The sequence below is a fragment of the Staurois parvus genome, unplaced genomic scaffold (genome assembly GCF_062004578.1).
Source record: "Staurois parvus isolate SC_StPar_1 unplaced genomic scaffold, SC_StPar_1.0 ptg001162l, whole genome shotgun sequence".
NCBI classification, from domain to species: domain Eukaryota; kingdom Metazoa; phylum Chordata; class Amphibia; order Anura; family Ranidae; genus Staurois; species Staurois parvus.
The window spans coordinates 799944-818921 of NW_028318958.1; the positions used below are offsets into that span (position 1 = coordinate 799944).

General features: G+C 42.1%; 1 protein-coding gene across 2 annotated transcripts in view; it reads left to right on the forward strand.

The window, feature by feature from the left end:
• TIAM1 (TIAM Rac1 associated GEF 1) overlaps window positions 1–18978 on the forward strand; it is a 575726-nt gene that overhangs the window by 436260 nt on the left and 120488 nt on the right. For both annotated transcript variants that reach the window (XM_089659507.1, XM_089659508.1), the window contains 2 exons: window positions 3506–3584; window positions 12109–12195. In XM_089659507.1, coding sequence (XP_089515633.1) covers window positions 3506–3584; window positions 12109–12195 — 166 coding nt within the window. The remainder of the gene's footprint in view (window positions 1–3505; window positions 3585–12108; window positions 12196–18978) is intronic.

Consider the following 18978-nt stretch of genomic DNA (forward strand, 5'->3'; position numbering starts at 1 on the left):
AGTTGTGCAGTCCAGATTGCAGGTGAGCCATATGTGGACTTAGAACAAACAAATCTGGATCAGCCTTATCTACATTCCTAGCAGGGGTGGACTGACCATTTGGAAACTCGGGCACTGCCTGAGGGCCTAGGGTCAGTAGGGGGCCCCATGAGATGCCCCTGGTACCTTTTTCATAGGCTTTTTTGAGTTTGGGAAAGGACACAGGGGCCCCATGATCCCCAATTGCCCGGGGGCCCCATGAGTTGTCAGTCCGCCCCTGATTCCTAGTGTAAGAGCAGCACATGTTTTTTGAGCTTTCATGGTTATCTGTTGAAATTTAAGGAATTGTAAAGTTTACAGCTTTTAATGCAGAGCTCCCACAGCCAAACAATATTTTTGCAGGTCTTCAATGAACTCTACACTGCTGTTAAAGGAGAAGTACAGCCAAAGCTCGTTGGATTACAGGAGTGCAGTTTGTTTTGCACTCTTGTGACCCGTTTTCAGCTGACAGCAGGCCCTCCTGTCAGTTAATGTCACTCAGCCAGTCCAGGCTGGGGAAAGATCCCGACTTTAAAGTCAGGATCCAGCCCAGAGTCTGGAGCAGCACCTGGCTCAGCCTGTCAGCGATCTGCTGAGAGCCTGAGCCATCCGCTCCCTCCCTCTCCTCTGGGTGGGGTGGGGGGGAGCAGAGCAGAGAGCAGTGACTGACAGTCACCATGCTGTGCTCACAGCGGCGGTGAGAACTCAGCCATCAGTGGTCATGCGATCGCTGAGTTTTCACCCTTGGAGCCAACGGGGTACAGATGCAGCATTGGACCGATGCTGCATCCACCTAGGTAATTATAATTTGGAAAAGAAAACAAAACCCACACTTCTCTTTTAAGTCAATCCTATAGTAGTAACCCCTATCACCTATATATTGAATAATATTCCAGTTGTAACATTTGAACATATTCTTATTGGCATATTTATTGAGGATATACAAATGAAAGTGTACCTTAGATTGTACGCCCCTTGAGGGTTAGGGACTGATGTGAATGTACAATATATATGTAAAGTGCTGCGTAAATTGACGGCGCTATATAAGTACCTGAAATAAATAAAAATAAAGTGTAAAAAAACAATGATAATACCTGCCGAGCTAAACATCCGTGAAGCCAGATGTGACAACACTTTCAATACAATAAAAATAATATAAAAGTGAAAACGCTGTGAAAGTGAAAAAATATTGAGTCCCAATGTCAATTTTAAATAAAACCGTTCTCTCCCCTGTAAGCTCCTGCACACCACTTTTGATCCCCCCACATGTTAATCCCTTCTTGCCTAGTGACATTAGTATACTGTCAGTGCTTTTTATTAGCACTGATCCGTGTATTGGTGTCACTGGGGATGTCCGTGACACAGAGTCAGTCCCCCCAGTGTCAGAATGCCCATCGCAGCCTACTAGAAGTCGCTGATCACCGCCATTAAGAAAAAAAAAATCCCAGTATCTATACCGCCATTTTGTAAACCCTATAACTTTCACATAAACCAAATAATTTACATGTATTGGGATTTTTTTTTTTTTTTTTTTTAGCAAAGACATGTCGCAGAATACATTTTGACTTTAATTTATAATGAAATTATTTTTTAAAATTTTTTACTGGACATGTATAATAGCAAAAAGTAAAAAATATTGTTTTTTTTCTCAAAATTGTTGCTTTTTTTTTTTAATAGCGCTAAAAAGTAAACGCACAGACAATCAAATACCACAGAGAAAAAACTCTATTTGTGGGAAAAAAAGGACGTAAATGTAATTTGGGTGCAGCGTTGCGTGACCACGCAATTGTCAGCTAAAGTAACGCAGCTCCATAACGCAAAAAATGGCCTGGTCAGGAAGGGGAGTAAATCCTCTGGAGAGCAAGTGGTTAAAGTATAAAGCTTTTTTTTTTTTTGCTTTTTTTTTTTTTTTTTTTTTGTTTAGTGTTGTATATTGGGTAGAAGGTTTAGAATTGCTGACATGTATTTGTTGCTAGAACTGGGGAACATTACTTTATCTGGGCTTAGAACCAATGCTTACAAGTCAAACAATATATATTAAAATACTAATACTGTACTGTATTAATATTTAAATTATCAACACTCACACATAATCTGAGACCTTTAAAGAATTTATGGTTGGTTGTGTGTGCATTTTAAGATTAATTTAAATATATATTACTAAAATATTAGTATTTTATATTTGAGATATATATATATATATATATATATATATATATATATATATATTTTTTTTTTTTTAATTTGATTTGTCAGCATTGTTTGTAAGCACAGTTAAATTATATTTTCCCAGTTCTTGTTATATAATATAGGACAAGAACTGAAGTTGAGATAGGGTTTTTATTGCTGTCTGTGACCTCTTGGGGATGTTTACCCTCCCTGTTTGTCCAGATGACCATTGTCACAAGAAAACATGATGGAATTTGGTTTTACAGTTTCCTGTATTAAAGACCAGTCACTTCTCTCTCTCCTAGTGCAGGGTGACTGGCTTTGTCTTTACCCCCTCCTTTGGCTTTCTAAGGGCAGCCTGTAGTGGTGGTCCCTCCCATAGCTGTGCTCTCTGCACACGCCATTGGCAGCACAGTGATGATGTCACCACTACTTGGTTATCCAGTATCTGGTTTTGCAATGGCCATTGGTGCAAACAAATCAAAATGAGGAGTTTTATGCCGAGACTTTAGCTTTTAAATTATACATTTTTTTTTTTTATTTTTTTTTTAAGAGGTCTGGCATAAAGCCAAAAAGAGAGAGACAACTGATAGGGATTTAAATCCAAAAGAGGAGCAGTCCCTCAAATGACAGCTAGGCGGTCTGTCAATGATTAGTATTTGGATCCAAGGTGCACTTTGTATATTTCCCTATGGTTGTCTAGGCTTCATCCAGGTACTGTGGTTTCCTCCCACCATTTTGTAGTTTAATTGGCTTCTGACATAAATGATTCTAGGTGCGTCTTTTGGACAATAATGGGGATCTTGGGTGTAAAGGGTGCCGAGGATCCATCCATTTGGGCTTTTGATATCTAAAGGGTCCAAATTGCTGCTAAATATGAGGCCTGCTATTTGCTAAGCTTCTCCTGGAAATGCTAGTTGACGGTTTGCTATGCTATCACTCTGTCTTTAGTACACTGACTTCTTTGATCTGGAATCAGCATGGATATTTATAATCGTAGAGTCCTCATCTACACGCTTGTTCCACGTCAGCATCAAAACGAAAGACAGACAGCGTCTTTAGATGGCTGCTGCCATGTTTCCCTTAGATTTCCTGTAATAAAGCAGCATTTCTCTTACCTATGCATCGTTTTACCTACTGCTTGGTGTTTTAGTTGATTTATTAGCCTTACTGAAAATTATAAGGAGATCACGTTCAGGTTTTGCACCATCTTTGAAGAAACGTCCATGGCCGATGGTACAGCCGTGTTTTCCTTTCAGGACTGCGATGTATCATGCCAAGATTTAATACCATTTCATCACTATGTTCTCTTTTCCAGCTGTACAAGGAAATCACAGTCTTCCCAAAAGTCATCAGATATATTCAGCTTGAGAAGGTTCACCAATCAGAAAATTTTGGTAAGTTCTGTGGAGATTTTAGGAAGATTAATGTATCCACTAGACCACCTAGTGATGCTTCATTGTTAACCATTTTATTTTAAGGAAATCTTCTATTTATAGAGCAGTTGACGTATCTTAAATCGCAAATGTGTTTGTGCCTACAGTATTTCTGTACCATCTGTAAACTATGGTACACCATAGTAATCTTAACACATACACTTTACATCATGCAACTTGTTGTTATTAGTAGATACCTGGTTCACCCTTTCATTTCCATAAGCTACCTTATTGTCAGTGGCAATGCTTTATCATAAATCAAAGAAAAAATTATTGCTTGTGACGTCATCACGCACTTCGTAACCAGGAAGTGGCCTGTCTTCCGGGTTTAGTGTTTTTAATTTGTGAGTGGTTAGTACTTTCAAAGTACATTTTAGCTTCTGGTTTTATGCTATGTGGTTTTCCTGATTTTATTCCCTTGCTATGTTTGAATTCCGTATGGCGGATGAGACACATATGAGGATATAGCTGAGTATCCAAAGGAGGCATACTTTTCCATTTGGGGACCATTGACTCTTGTTATATCTAACAGAGTCCATTAGCTTCGGTGAGAATAATATTGCACACAAGGTGGTGGAACACTTGTGGTGTTTTGGAATACCTGATTGTTGGAGCACTTGCAGTGTGGTGGAATTCCTTGTTGATGGTACAAGATTAGGATTCCCTCTTCTGGGCACTTTGGACTATTTTGTGTTTGATTTACTTTCGGAGGACTGTTGTTTATTTCCATTGTTATTCATGTACTTGTTTAAGGATTTATGTTTTTTATTTTGTTCTTTTTTTTGATTTATGCTTTTGTTCACATTATCGCAGAACTTTAATCTGTTACACAGTTTTTATCGGTTGTTGTGCAGGCTGCTCCTCAGGCTCTGCAGTGCGATTTCTTTTTTCATTTCGTGCTATAGCAGATGATCCTTTTGACTGTTGCGTTGCCACTTTCAGTGCTCATGCTCCAACAGATCCCTGAGAAGAAGCCATTCAAATCCTCCTTTCTTCTCTGGAAGCCGCCCCACGTATCTATTTTCACCGTCTTAAATGACACCCGCTTCCTCTGCACTGCTCTTCACCATATGTAGTCATTCAGGATCTCAGGCTTTCCTAATTATTGCATTAATCTCATTACAGGTTGTTTATGATAACAAACAGTTTTCATATTGTTCAGAGTTTTCTTTTTATTGGAAAACCTTTTTAAATCTGTTTTTCTTTATTTTTAAAAACACATGACCGCAACAGCGCCATTCAGTTATGCGTGACCAGAGGAAAAAGAAAAAAACATGAGGAAATATCCACGTTTTGCAAGATATACTCATGTTTTTTGTTTGCCCTCACACTAGTCAATGATCCAAGTGTATTAATTTGTATTAATTTAGAAACCCGTACAAGCAAATTCTTGACTGTTCAAGCGGGGGATGGTTTTAACATTATGTCGTTCTACAGTTGAAATCTTTTTCACATTAATCCATTTTCTGCATTAGGGTTAAAAAAGGTTTTATCACTTGTTCCTGTACCCCTCACCCGCCACCTTCTCTTACATGGCTCCTGGATCGATCCAGTGCTGTGCCTGGCAGCAGTTCTCTCTCCTCTCTCCCCACATTCACAGGCACAGAGGAAGCCATTGGCTCCTGCTGCTGTCTGTCATAGGCTCCTGGATTGATTCAGTGCTGTGCCTGGCAGCAGTTCTTCTCTCTCCCCACATTCACAGGCACAGAGGAAGCCATTGGCTCCTGCTGCTGTCAGTCAAAGGCTCCTGGATTGATTCAGTGCTGTGCCTGGCAGCAGTTCTTCTCTCTCCCCACATTCACAGGCACAGAGGAAGCCATTGGCTCCTGCTGCTGTCAGTCAAAGCCTGTGAGGGAGAAGCAGGGAGCTGGACCACGTTGGGTGTTAATATACGCACACAGTTCGGCTCAGGATCGAACCTGCAGGTGCGCCCTCATAGGAAGCGGCTTCCTATGGGGGCGCAGTAAAGTGAAGGAGGTGAGTGCACCTGCAGGGGACCCCAGAAGAGGAGGATCGGGGCCTTTCTGTGTAGCATTCCACAGAGTAGGTAAGTATAACATGTTTGTTGTTTTAATAAAAAAAATCTAAACTTAAAAACCACTTTAAGCTGATTTTTTTTTCTTTTTTTTTGTACAGTTTAAAGCAGAGCTCCAGTCAAAATCTCAAAAAATAAGTCATCAGCTACAAAAACTGTAGCTGCTGACTTTTAGAAAACAGACACTCACCTGTCCCATGATCCAGTGGTGTCCTCACCGCAGCCGGTTTCACTGACCGTCCTCTCTCCCTGGCACCAGCATCTTAAGTGTGTGCTCCTGGCTGTGACAGCTTGCAGCTTCACAGCCGGGTGCCCACTGCACATGCACGAATAGTGGTGCACTTTGTGAATGGTCCCATAGTCTTCTGGAACCTGTCACACGTCCCAAAAGACTACAGGGGGAGAGGACTACCTCCGCTTTCAATCACCTAGGTGAATACAGTGGGAGTGGGTGCATGTCAAAATTGGGTAAAGCTGCTGGGCAAGGGAAGAGCTGAACTTCATCTTGAATCACCTAGGCAATACAAACAGAAATGGGAGGGGGTACTTGTAATGTCAAAACTAGGTACCTGCCCCATCCCCCCCCAAAAAAAAGTGTCCAGAGGTGTTAGAGGAGTTTAAAAATTTGGCTTCCCCTTTTTGGTGAAGTTCTACTTTAATGGGCCTCTAATCTATTTTTCATGAAATCCTTTCTAAGGTTAGGTTCACACCTATGCAGTTTGTGTTTGATCCGTTTCTGCAGTGTGGTGTTTTTGCACATGCGTTTTTCCACGTTTATGATGCGTTTTTTTCTTTTTCTTTTTGCTAGGCAGATTAAATCCCAAATGCATCAAAATTGCATCAAAAACGCACTACATGCTTTTCTGCAGCGTTTCCATTGATATCTATAGAACCAAAAAAGCAACGGTTTGCATATAAAAAAGCCCCTGACCCTTTCCAAAAGCTGGGTGAAAATGTGGAGATGTGAACCTATCCCATAGGAAATCATGTTAAATGGACTGCTGTGCATTTCCGCAAAAAGCTGCAGAAAACGCATAGGTGTGAACCTAGACTTTGTGTTTTTCTGGATGCTTGTAAACCTCTCCTTCCCTCCCTCACTTCCCTCACTGTTTGGAACGAGTGGTGCACATTAATTGCGATCATGTCCACTGCTGTATGCACAATGCGAATCCCATAGTCCATAGCTCATCTCAGAAGAGAGGGTGGCTACCTTCCTACATAAAGTGGGGCAATGAAGAACAAATGTAGCCACTCTGTCAGATTCAGGGGCGGACTGACCATTTGGAAACTCGGGCACTGCCCGAGGGCCAGGGGTCAGTAGGGGGCCCCATGAGATGCCCCTGGTACCTTTTTCATAGGCTTTTTTGAGTTTGGGCAAGGACACGGGGCCCCATGATCCACAATTGCCCGGGGGCCCCATGAGTTGTCAGTCCGCCCTGATCAGATTACAGCAAAAGAAATTTGGAGGAAGCCGAAAGCGACAGAAGGTACATTTTTTGAGTTCAGAAGACATAATTGAATAGGATTTTTATACCAGAATTAGATGTGTGGCTATAATTGGGATAAAGTAGCTGCTTTTAGGTCTGTCTTATTCCTGAAAAAGTACTCTATCGCCATCTAGTGGTTGTCTTGAGAACAACAATGCTTGACTTTTTTTCCTGTTTAGTGTAAACTGGCAAAAGTTCACCTACTCCAGAACTGGCATGGTTGGAGCTACAGAAGTATGCATTTTGAGCAGAACTTACAATGTTGTCAGGGAGGAGTCTGCAAAGTGTGAGTAGGCAGTAGGGGGTTCATGAAGAAGTGTTGTGGTGAGGTCTATGATGTGTGGGCAGGCAGCAGAGGATTGGTGGTGGTCACAGGGGCGTATTTACCACAAGGCATTTGCCTAGGGCGGCATTTTTCAGGGAGGCAGCACCTCCCCAGGAAGAAGGGACATATGCGGCATGGGGACCAGGTGGGATCCGAAAGAGGCTGCGGGCTGCTTGATGGTGTATGCAGAGCCCAACTCTCATTCCCGGGGATGTCTGGAGCTGTGAAGGGGAGTGTCTTTCTCTCTGTTGCCAGGGTAGGGGGTGGGTGGGTATTAGTGGAAAGCTGTCTTGGGTGGGGGGGCTTGGGTGTTGTTTGTCACTGCCAGGATCTCACCACGGAGGGTTCTGCTATTGGTCGGTATCGGGCTCTACGCAAGGGGTGGCCATCTGATTTTTGAGTTGCCTAGGGCAGCACAAAACCTAAATACACCACTGGGAGGTAAGTAAATATAATCCTTTAGCAACAATAAACACCGCGCATATCTTGAAAAATAGAGCAATGTGCCATCTTTTCTCCGCACATGTTCCAATCCTCTTACATTTTCTTTTTTTGATTGAAGATATATTCATACAGTGTCAGTGTGCAGAGTATTACATACAGAACCGCACAGCAGTGATTAGAAGAAATGTAATTGTGGTATACACACACATTCTTATCGCGTAATTACTATAGTGAGATCAAAGTGCACACGTACACTACACACATTACAATTGGCTAATAACGAATTACAGTTTTACAGATTATCCAATCACAGTTTCACGCAATTTCAGCCTGTTTTCCTGATTTTATTGAATTCTACTGGTTACTGACTCTCCTGATCCATTAAGACGTAAATCATTCAGATTAATGTAGCTCTTGAATCCATTTAACATTCTGACTGACATCAAAAATTGATCTCCTCTTAGTCTTTGTGGATGCAACACCATACATGTACCAGGGGCGGACTGACCATTTGGAAAGTAGGGGGCCCCATGAGATGCCCCTGGTACCTTTTTCATAGGCTTTTTTGAGTTTGGGCAAGGACACAGGGGCCCCATGATCCCCTATTGCCCGGGGGCCCCATGAGTTGTCAGTCCACCCCTGATGTGTACTGGTTAAGTTTGTTAGCTTGCACTACTCATGACTACTTAAATTGATTGGTACTTGTTGACCAACCTATTTGGGTCTTTTGTTATATATTCAGTTTTCCCCCCTTTCCTTTTATGCTTTCCCTCCCTACCTCCCTGATCCTGGTTCTCCTTTTCCCTTCCCATCACCCCTACTCTCTATATTTCTCTACTGTCCTCTCAGTGACTTCACCAGGCCTTTTTATATAGAGCATAAGATGTGTGACAGACCCAACTGGGACAGGGGCTTTTAGAGGGGACTGCAGGCTAGGCTCTTGATCATGGGCCCTGGCATCTGAGGGGGCTCTATTATTTGGGAGGTGCGTTCCTGGGGGACCTTTTGGAGTAGTTTTTCTTTAGATTCAAGTCCATGACTCCCCAAAATGCACATACTCTGAGAACTGGAGGACCAGGATACAGAGTTGGGGCCTCTGTGCCCACACCAGCATTGAATGCTTCAACCCCCCCTCCTAGATTCATAGACTCTAAGCAAATGTTAATATAATCAGCTCAAAACAACCTGATGCTGAGGTCTCTTACTGTAATCTGTTTATTAAGGTGTGATGTATTTACCATTGTGTCTTTGTCCCATTGTTAATTGAGTCACTTATTTTTTGTCTGTTGACTGATCCTTCTGGAGGTTCCTACATGATGGGATTAGTCTTGTGTCAACTTGATAACTTGTAACTTGTAGTTACCGAACAGTGGGGGATATTTATCCCAATGTGTAATGTTTGCTTTTATTGTTCATGTGGGGGCTGCCCCTATTTCTGAAGTGTGTAAAAACCTATTTTTTGTTCAATAAACACCTCCAGTTGTACCTAAGCGAGTGTTATCTAGTCCTTGGGTGCAATGCCCAGCTACAATACCTTGGTCCTGTGTCCCAACGACAAGGAAGCAGTTCTTTGATGGAAAACCCAGGCGGGATTCCAGGCAGTCCGTCACAATATGATTGTGGCTAAAATAATTGAATGTCCTCATGTGATGCTATATTTGAATGAAGTATATGTATCTGTAACCACCAATTTGTCTGAATAATGTGTGACCTCATTGTTTGTACTTAGTTACTCTCTAAATTCAATAAAATCTTTTTGAACATTACGTTCTGACTAACTCTAAAGTCCTGATGAAGAGGGTTTGGCCCCAGGATGCATAGACTGTTCATTGTGAATCGCTAGTGTTTTACTTGCCTTACATATTTTCCAGCACATCATGGATCTTCAAATGTCTAAAAGTCTTTATTCAAAGTGATCCCCTCATAGTGGAAGAGTACAATGTTTCAGGGCCTCTTATACATGCCTGATGAAGTGGTTCGGCATGGACCCAAAACGTTGCACTCTTCCACTGATGGGATCACTTTGAATAAAAACTTTTGGATGTTGTTTGAAGATCTATGGCATGTTGGCAAATATGTACATTGATCTGTGATGTTACCAATTTCCAGCTGGCTATTGCTGCAACATATTTCTCGGCCCACTGCAGGAACGTGTGTGATGGGAATATTGATAATGGTTTGATGATTAAGGTGACTTGAACTCTTACCGTTTGGTCTGATGCTCCTTCTAGTGGTTTATGCTTTGTGATTGGTTTTCTTTTTTTGGGGTACCCATTGGTTGGTAGCCATTTTCTGGTGAGCTTCCTAACCACTTAGCTCTCCAAATGAATATTTTTCCTTCACTGTGCTCTATGAAATAGGTATTGAAGGCTCATTGCTGCTTGGATGTGTCCCTTCTAGAGGTCATTAGAATCTGACATAGAATATAACTATTCCATACTTAAAGAATAACTCCACTTTTGTTGAGAAAAAAAAACATTCCCTCTGGGTGATCAGCAGTATGTACATTACAGAGATTTTTGCAAACTTTGTTGCAGATTTCTACCTTTTTGTTCTGAATAGCAGTTTTATTGTCTGTGTCCATGTGCAAAATGAAAGTGAGTGGGAGTGACGTTATTAATCAGCTGCTGCATTTGCAGGGGTCTAATGAGGAAAGTGACAGGGTCTGCATCCCTTTAGATGTGATAAATTACTTTTTTGTTGTAGGGGATGCCCAAATTCTGACTTGTATCTTAGTGGCGACTTCTGAGAAAATCGGTGAGCCAATCAAACAGGAAATTACATTTCTGGGGGCGTTCTGTATATCATCTGTGTATAGAACACCCCCAAGTTGCCATATGGCATTGCATTTTACAGAAAATTACAGTGCCAGCAGATTGAAAAGGAAAGGTCATTTTTCAAAATATTCAATAATTGTTTTATTTGCCTTGTTTTTCCCCCACGAAAGTGGAGTTACTCTTTAATATTACCCAAAGCAAAGTGGCTGCAATTCCATTTGCCGTCCTAGCAAGTGAAGGACATCACTTTTTACACAGATGTCTCGCTGTAAATTTGAAAGTAAAAAAAAAAAAAACCTTAACTTTGGCTCTTTCAGGTTCCCTTTTGTCTATAGCAAAGAGTATGATTGGTGCCCGGTTTCATTCAGATTTTTCTGCAAGGTGACATATGTTATCTGAGAATGCACCCTATTGTCTGCAATGGAACCGGTCAAATCAGTGTGACTTCGACTTGGCAGTGCCACACCGATTAGAAAAACAGATTCCTGAACTTTTTTTTGAGATTTTAGGTGAGACTTGCATAGACATCTGTTCATGAATTCGCACATATATATCATCCAAGTTGTACCAGATATTGCGCTGACATGCAGATTTGAAATCGTGCGACTTCAAAGTCGGATCCAGTGTTAATTATGGCTTACTGATGATAGAAGACCTAAGTGACCCTATCCTCACGTCATTTGCCACAAGCAGAGCTGAGATCTGAAAGTTTCTGATGGAATGGATAGATCAGTGTATGGCCATGATTAGTCATACATCCAAGTCATCAAGAACCTCTGTCACCAAGAGAGGAAATGTTCCTAACTGGGACACAGACAGCTTTAAGAACCTCAAAGCATAAACCGATCTCCAGACCAAATAGCAAGAATTAAAGTGGTAGTAAAGCCTAACTTGTTTACTTGTACCTACAGGTAAGCCTAAAATAAGACTTGGCTGTTAGTACAGTAAATATCTCCTAAATGTGCACCGTTTAGGAGACATTTACTATGGCAGCAGGCCATGACGTCACCAGGGCATGCACACTGCGCTCTCAATGGACTGCGTACCATCCACTGAGAGAGCCAGTCTGCAGGCATGACTCCCGCACGCATGCACGGGAGTGACATCATTGCGGCTCTCCCAGTCAACAGCCGAAGCCTGAGAACCCAAAAGGAAGACCAAGTGAAGATGGAAGCCCTGTCAGCGGTGATGGCGCGCCACTGAAGGGCTTCATTCTAAAGTAAGTCTTTCACAATGTGCTAGTAGGAGGCACATACTAGCACATTATGCTATTGTTTTTCAGGGGACGTTTTTTAAAAAAAAATTTTGGGCTGTTTACTACCACTTTAAAATCGCTTTAATGTTGGGCAATATCATTTGTATGATGTGTTCTCCATAGGATCTAATGCATGTCTGTATTCTGTGATTTATTTGATAGGGTTCTCGCTGAGCTCTGTGGAGGAGGAAGGCAGACCACATCTGTATGTCCATAAAGTGAAAGACTCTGGCTTGGCAATAAAAAGAGGTAAGTGGTCCTTTGACTGATTCCAGGGCTTATTGCAGCAACTACAGCTTATCTTAAGTGGACCAATCATCATATATCATTTTTAATGTAGAGTACATGCATGATAAATATTATGTAAGTGTAAAGCTGGCCATACATGACCCAGGTACAGGCACCCTGGTTGTACACAAGTCCATCTACTGGCTATAGCAGGCAACACTAATCATTGTGTTCTGCTGCCAAGGAAAGGCTCCCCGCCTGCAGAACACAATAGTGAAGTAGGAGGGATTCCCCCATCAACACTGACTGTGTTAATGGGGGGATCAAGCAATGTTCTTTTCTTCTTCCCGTGATGGAAGGAAAGAAAATTGCATACTCTATGGCCTGCTTAAGACATCAGGTATTCATTACCTCGCAGAAAATATATATTATATAGGGCGCGCTTGTTGGAGCCCAACCTCTGTAGCTGTAAGATAAAGGTGCCAGATGGATATCAGGGATGGATGGATGGATGGGAGCAGTAACACTGAAGCAGCTCTTCTTAGAGTGGAAGCAAGGCTCTAATGCAGTAACAAGAAAAAGAGAGGAAGGCGCCTCTAAGTGCAGTATTGACAATTTATTCAGTAAACAATGGAAAATTTGCACTTACAAGATAAACGGTTAAAAAGACATCGTGTGGTAATTAGATCCAGGTGGGACATCCAGCCGTCCAGCAGCAAACTATGCCTATAGGATCAGGAAGTAGAGTCCAGGATGTGCCTGTGCATCAAAATGAAGCTTGGAGAGCAGAGTCAGATGTAGCAGGTGAAGAGGGCAGTAATGCATTTTGGAGCATGCTCAATAGGCTCTCCAAGCTTCATTTTTGATGCACAGGCACATCCTGGACACAACTTCCTGATCCTATAGACATAGTTTGCTGCTGGACGGCTGGATGTCCCACCTGGATCTAATTACCACACGATGAGTCTTATTAACTGTTTATCTTGTAAGTGCAAATTTTCTATTGTTTCCTGAATAAATTGTCATTACTGCACTTAGAAGCATGTTCCTCTCTTTTTCTTATTTATTACCTTGCATGTTACACAGCACCATCTTAGTTCAGGCATCATCAGAAATCGGCATCTATTTTCTGGGCTGAGGTGCTGACTCAGAGATCACAGCGGCATGTAAATCATGGTGTCTGTGCAGTTCCTGACTGTGCTTACTAATGTCTGTCACAAATCAGCCCCTGCTGCAGCCTGTCACTTTGTGGCTTGCTGCAAAGTTACAATTTTGCAGTTTGTTCACTGGAGGTGAGAAAACTCTTCCTCCTAGTTGCAGCTGAGTTTTCTTTTTATTTTCTGCTGTCTTTTGAACAAGAAATCTAATCCTCCCCAATGGAGCACAGACTTCTGGGTAGAGTTGTCAAAACACAACAAACAAAAACTCCCAGCTCACTTACCAGCCAACCTGCAACAAACCAAATGAACCTGTCTAACCGTTTACTGTTAAAATAAGGGTTTTAGTTTGCACATATTTGCAAATGTATGTGTACGTTGCAGAGGCCACGTCATGGCACTCCAATATGTCGGCAGTCCTAACTCTGTAAATTTTGAGAGTCTCCAAAGGAGAACCTTCAAAGTTGGAACAGATATACAAGCAATGTTCAAGTCAAACCAGAACTTTTGAGTTTATATAATAAAGGAACAAATATCAAGGAGTAGAAACTGCATTAATTTTTCGACATTTTCCAATGCCACATTTATACACTTATCCCAGCATTTAATGCCTGGAAAGTTTCAGATTAGACAGCCTGCTTCACTTCACCGTTTTCACAGAAATATGCATCTCTTGTGCAATTTCACAACAGGTTGTGCATCAGTTATACAGGATCAGGCATTCCACGCGCTGAATGTTCACAGGAATGACTGCTGTGGGCTGGGAACCACCACGGCTGGGATCATCACTGACGAATGTACTGCCATCTTTGAAACGTTTACACCATTCAAATGTCTTAGTGCGTTTCATCACCGTACTGTGCTTGAAGTCTTCTGTGGATATCCACAGGTTTTATGCCTTTGTTCACAAGAAACTTCATCACCACATGCTGTTCCATGCACAATCTAACACTGCTGTCCGCCATCTTGATCAACAGTCTCTAGACTGGCCCCTGACATGTGCGCCACCTATCAGTAATAGGACACACTTTCCACTTACTACTGAGTGTAGCACCACCATGCTAGCATCCCTTTTTATACCTGTAAATGTAAAAGTCCCGGTTTGACTTGAACACCCCTCTTATTATAATGGATAGATTAAGGGCAGATGTGCCTGGAGGGAGTCCACCCTCCTTTTAAGGTATAGGGACACACTGGACACGGCTTAGCAAAATGACAGCAAAGGTATCCAGTGCGTCCCAGCACCAATTCACCACTGGTACAAACAAATGGCAACCATCCTGTCCTTTGCAGCAAAGAGCACATGGAAGGACAACGCATGTCAAAAAATAAAAAATTCACAGCTCACTTAATAGCCAGGCTGCAATAAACCAAATTAACCCTGTCCAACAGTTCACATTAAGGGCTAGTTCACACTAGATGCAGTCCAGTGCATTTTTTTTTTTCCTGCATCAAAAATGTATGCGCAGTGTTGTCCTTGTATTCCAATGGCCCTAGTTCACACTAGTGCAGTCAGTTTCGGGAGCAGAAAAAAAAAGTAGAACCTGCTGCATTTTTTCTGCGTAGAACCATACTGGATCATAGCAAACTGCACCGGAGCTTTGTGTGGTGTGAACTGTAAGCAAAAACGTATCCAAAATACATCCAGAGTGCATTTTTGTAGTGTGAACTGGCTCTAAAACAAGGGAACAGTTAGAGGCGTCCACCAAGTTGAACCTGCATAGACGCCTATTGGCTGATCTCTATGATTGGCAGTCAAATGTGCTAATAGGAGTGTGCAGGAAGGAGCAGGCAAGATTCAGCACCATCGTTGTTGCTGTTATTATTAGGCTCCATGCACACTGGGCTTTTTAATATTTATTTCGGGTACTTATATAGCGCCGTCCGTTTACGCAGCGCTTTACATATATATATATTGTACATTCACATCAGTCTCTAACCCTCAACAGGTGTACAATCTAAGGTCCCTAACTCACATTCATACATACACATACTAGGGCCAATTTAGACAGGAGCCAATTAACCTACCAGCATGTCTTTGAAGTGTGAGAGGAAATCGGAGTACCCGGAGGAAACCCACACAAGCCCAGGGAGAACATGCAAACTCCAAGCAGGAGGCGCCATGGTTTGGAATCAAACCCATGACCCATTTACTGCAAGGCAGACGTGCCAACCACTAAGCCACTGTGCTGCTGGTAACATTCTCTGTGTAAAGTCACGTTAAAAACATGAGTTTTTTCAGCGTTTTTGTATTGGTGTTTAGCTTCAAATTGCCACATTTTTTCGCGTTTGCATTTTTTAGAGTTTTTTTTATTTTTTTTGAATTTTATTTTACCAAAAAAAAAGTTTGTGTGTTTTTGGTCAAAAAAACTTCCACAACGCTGGCTTGCAGCAATTTACCGCCTTTTGCTGCGTTTTTACAGCTAAAAAAACTCCTCTAGAAACTTACTAGTTCTTTTTGTTTTTTTCCACCCAAAAAACGTCCCTGCCAAAAAACATTGATTACAGTTTGTGTGGATGGACACATAGCATAACATGCTGGAGAGTTTACTGGCTGTAGGAAAAAAACATCAAAAGCCAAAAACAGCCGCTTTAAAAACGTCCCGTGTGCATATTTGTTACAAATTTACTTTCATGTACCGTAATTAAAAATTTCCTCTCTGCAGTCAGCCGAGATTTTCTATAAGTGACTAAAGCATGACATTTCTTGTTGAGCAATAGACTTATGGGGGCAATGGATGCAATCTGATTATTATTATTATTATACAGGATGTATATAGCACCAACAGTTTGCTCAGCACTTTACAATATAAAGGGAGACAATACAGTTCAATACAAGAGGATTAGGAGGGCCCTGTTCCTTGGGGCTTACAATCTATATACAAACCATCCCCACAAATCCAATTTCATGCTCTCTGGATTAGATTTCTGCTTTTCCCAGAACTCTGCACAGGGTTTTAGGTGAAGTATACAGCATCCCCCGCCTATCCCTAGGTTTATTACAGTGTGCTTTACACTACTTCTCTTACACATACACTGATCATGTTCCTAGCCGCAGATCCCCCTCCTCCCATCAGCAGTGGGTGTGAGAAAGTTACTGGGGTGGTAGTAACTTAAGAAGAGAGACCGGTACACATCTGCAGTAAAGTTTTCAATGATATAATTGGCCCAGAGAGGATTATTTTTTTTTTCTTTAAATAAATTCCGTTGTATAGAATTTTTATCATGATCCGCATTAAGAAGAAATACAATCTGACGAGCGCTGCACATCTGTGCTATTGTTTGAATTTGATGCCTCTTCATCTTCTTCCTCTCTCACTTTCTTCCATTGTCATTAATTAAGACGCTGCCTGAGGCAATACAATAAGATGGAAAGGGAAAGTTTTATTTGAAGACTGAAACATGACAGAGAAGAAAATTATCCTTCCAACTAATTACTCTGGATATAATGAGCCACCCAACTGGAGGAATGAGCGCAAAGTATTATAGAGACAGAGTTTTATATCTTTTCCTTTTTTGCAAAGATTAAAAGGAACTTAAAGGATAAATTAAAGGGGTATTAAACCCAAAAGCAAACATATTATATTACGGATTATTATTATTATACAGTATATATAAAGCGCCAATAGTTCGCTCAGCGCTGTACATTACAAAGGGGGACAGAACATGTGACAGAACAATACCAATACAATGCAAAACATGAGCGGATTGAGGGCCCTGCTCTTTCGAGCTTACAATCTAGGAGGGAGGGGATGGTGGCACAGGAGGAGATAGCTGTGGGGGATGGGGTGGTAGGAAGAGTGGAGGAGGTCGGCAAGTTAGCAGGGGGTGGGGTAGGCTTCCCTGAAGAGATGGGTTTTCAGGGTGCGCCTAAAGGAGAGGAGAGTAGGTTATAATCTGATGGGTTGGGGCAGGGAGTTCCAGAGGATGCGTGACACCCTGGAGAAGTCCTGGAGGCGGGCATGGGAGGAGGAGACCAGGGAACTAGAGAGAAGGAGGTCTTGTGAGGAGCGGAGTGTGTGTGCTGGGCGGTACTTGGATATTAGGTCAGAGATGTAGTACGGGGCAGTATGGTGGACAGCTTTGTACGTCGGTGTTAGGATTTTGAATTTGATCCGTTGCGCAATCGGAAGCCAGTGGAGGGATTGGCAGAGGGGGGTGGCGGAGATGGAGCGGTTGGAAAGGTGAATAAGTCTGGCAGCCGTATTCAGGATGGACTGAAGCGGGGATAGCCAGCGGCGAGGCAGGCCAGTGAGGAGGGAGTTGCAGTAGTCGAGTCGTGATATGATGAGGGAGTGGATGAGCTGCTTAGTGGTTTCTGGGGTTAGGAACGTGCGGATTTTGGCGATGTTGCGGAGGTGGAGTCTGCACGAGCTTGTTAAAGATTGGACTTGGGGCTGGAAGGATAGGTTGGAGTCCAGAATGACACCAAGTACTCTGGCCTGCGGGGCGGGTTTGATGGTGGCGTTGTTGGATGTGATGGAGAAGTCAATGGGGGGTGGGGTCCGGGCTGGGGGGAAGACAAGAAACTCTGTTTTGGAGAGGTTCAGTTTAAGGAAGTGGAGCGACATCCAGTCTGATATGTCGCTCAGTAGGTGTGTGATTGGGGCGGAGACTGAGGTGGTGAGGTGGGGGGTTGAGAAATTGGATTACCAATTCTTAAATGTGCATTTGTTTTCTTTTTTATAGTCACCTGACGATCCAGCCACTAAGTCTGTTGTTTTTCAACAGAACAATTTGTCCTGCAGATGTAGTAGAGGGCTGAGACAAACCATTTGCAATTGACAGGGGTGCTTACAATGATCAGTTTTATTTACTCGTGTAAAATCTTTATCCCAAAAGGAAAAAAAAAATTCTTTAACGGCTTAAAAAGTGTTCGCTTGGGTTTGTTTTCAGTTTGTATATCTAAATCTACTAGTATGTCTAACACTCCCCGCAGTCTGATAACGCTGCTGCCCAAAGGTACCCCTGTGTTCCTTCATCCAGAGAGGGTGCACTCTAATACAGGAGGTGTGTTACTCGCCAGATCACCAGGTAACAGCAGAGGAGGAAAAAAGCCTAAAAAGGAAACCTAATGCAGCCACCACATCTAATGATTGGTAATTTGCAAAAAAAAAGAAATTGCAATACAATGCATTTAAAAAAAAAAGTACATGTAACCACAAGTGCATTCAACACTCAGTGGGGTTAATTTACTAAAGGCAAATAGACTGTGCACTTTGTAAGTGTATTTTCACTCATACTCTGGGTAAATGAGTGCAACTGCACTTGCAAAGTGCACAGTCTATTTGCCGTTAGTAAATCAATCCCTATGTGCTCTAAATGCAATATACATGATGTGAGTCCAGCTTTAAAGTAAGAGCCTGTTGTACAGCTTCTCCTACTGCCTCTTGAAATGTATTAATGGAGATACCTGTGTTAACAAGCTTTTTCTTCTTGGCAGGGAACAGGCAGAGGTTGTAAGACATATGCTGGCCATACATGAGTCGAATTCTGAAAGAATTTTCTTCCGAAAATTGCAACTAAGAATTTTAGGTTGAATTTAGGGGGCCACAGGATCGGCCGATTTTCGTGCAGCCGTCAAATTTGAGTGATCGGCAATGTTGGAAATTTTTTGAAGAATAAATTTCTAATTAATAAAGGGAGA